Here is a 1,774-nt window from a genome sequence, read left to right as displayed (position 1 = left end):
TATATGTATTAACAATAAATGTAATTTCCTCTCTTACAGATAAGAAACTGATAAATATTGATGGAACTACTTATAAGACCTATTAAAGAAAACAATTATGCCCATATATTCTTGGACATTGTGCAAAATCCTCATTGATTTTTAAATTATTTTAATTGACTAAAAATTTTAAAAATAAAACAAATCCATTCATTTAAAAACATTTCTCCATAGGCCATACAGATTGGGTCTGTGTAAAGACAATGCCAAATTTCACAGATGTGACAGAATTTATCCTTCTAGGGTTAACCAGTCATCAGGATCTTCAAGTTCTCTTTTTTGGGGTGTTCCTAGTAGTTTACATAATAACTCTATTAGGGAATATTGGCATGATCATATTGATTAGTGTCACCCCCCAGCTTCAGAGCCCGATGTACTTTTTCTTGAGTCACTTGTCTTTTGTGGATGTGTGGTTCTCTTCCAATGTCACCCCCAAAATGCTGGAAAACTTATTATCAGAGACAAAAACCATTTCCTATGTGGGGTGCTTGGTGCAGTGTTACTTTTTCATTGCCCTTGTCCATGTGGAAGTCTATATCTTGGCAGTGATGGCCTTTGATCGCTACATGGCCATCTGCAACCCTTTGCTTTACGGCAGTAAAATGTCCAGGACTGTCTGTGTTCGCCTCATTTCTGTGCCTTATGTCTATGGATTCTCTGTCAGTCTAATATGCACACTATGGACCTACGGCTTGTACTTCTGTGGAAACTTTAAAATCAACCACTTTTATTGTGCAGACCCTCCTCTCATCAAGATTGCCTGCGGCGGGGTCTACATCAAAGAATACACGATGATTGTGATTGCTGGAATTAACTTCACATATTCCCTCTCAGTGGTCCTCATCTCCTATACCCTCATTGTAGTAGCTGTGCTACGCATGCGCTCTGCTGACGGGAGGAAGAAGGCCTTCTCCACATGTGGGTCCCACTTGACAGCTGTTACCATGTTTTATGGGACTCTCATATTCATGTATCTCAGGCGGCCCACTGAAGAGTCTGTGGAGCATGGGAAAATGGTGGCTGTGTTTTATACCACAGTGATCCCCATGCTAAACCCCATAATCTACAGCTTGAGGAACAAGGATGTGAAAGAAGCAGTCAATAAAGCAATCATCAAGGCCAACTTGGGTCAGTGAAACTGCCACAGATATTTTTGTGGTGTGTTGCTATCATAATAATAAAAGGCCAAGAGGTGTCATGACCAAAACAACCAAACAAAGGTTACCACGAGATTCATGGAGCACCTCTCAGGCCCTCCCCTGTCGCACACAGGCTCTGATATCAGCAAGGCTGGTGGCTGGCGGGCAGAAGGGTGGGGCAGCAGGAGGATGGGAGCGGAGAGGCAGGCATGACTGCGAGCATGGCTGCAAGCATGGCAGGTGAGGGTGGGGTGCGTGCAGGTGGGTGGGGCCTCATGATATCGTATGTTGGGCTTCTAGTCTATATATACTGAGTGGCCAAATTATTATGATCTCTGAATGCATAATAATCTGGCCATTCAGTGTATATCCTATATAATAAAGGCTAATATGCAAATTGTCCACTTGACCAGGACTTCGATCAGCAGGCAGGCAGGTCAGCCAACCTCCCATGTCCTCTCCCCCTGGCCAGGCTGGCTGGACCCCACCCATTCATAAATTCATGCACCAGGCCTCCAACACACACACACACACACACACACACACACACTGCGTGGCCAGATTATTATGTGTTCAGAGATCATAATAATCTGGCC

At 43.8% G+C, this 1,774-nt stretch overlaps 1 protein-coding gene across 1 annotated transcript; it reads left to right on the top strand.

The window, feature by feature from the left end:
* Positions 1-242: 242 nt before the first annotated feature.
* LOC118712635 (olfactory receptor 5M9) lies at positions 243-1,175 on the top strand. The gene has a single exon (XM_036426563.1). It carries the CDS (start codon positions 243-245, stop codon positions 1,173-1,175), a length of 933 nt encoding a protein of 310 aa, XP_036282456.1.
* Positions 1,176-1,774: the final 599 nt, after the last annotated feature.

The sequence above is a fragment of the Pipistrellus kuhlii genome, unplaced genomic scaffold, assembly GCF_014108245.1.
Source record: "Pipistrellus kuhlii isolate mPipKuh1 unplaced genomic scaffold, mPipKuh1.p scaffold_m20_p_9, whole genome shotgun sequence".
NCBI classification, from domain to species: domain Eukaryota; kingdom Metazoa; phylum Chordata; class Mammalia; order Chiroptera; family Vespertilionidae; genus Pipistrellus; species Pipistrellus kuhlii.
Note: the sequence above shows the minus strand (reverse complement) of the source record. Positions and strands in the feature narration are given on the sequence as shown.

Excerpts from the sequence above, each read along its gene's own strand:
- LOC118712635 (XM_036426563.1), top strand. The coding sequence starts at position 243 with ATGCCAAATTTCACAGATGTGACAGAATTTATCCTTCTAGGGTTAACC.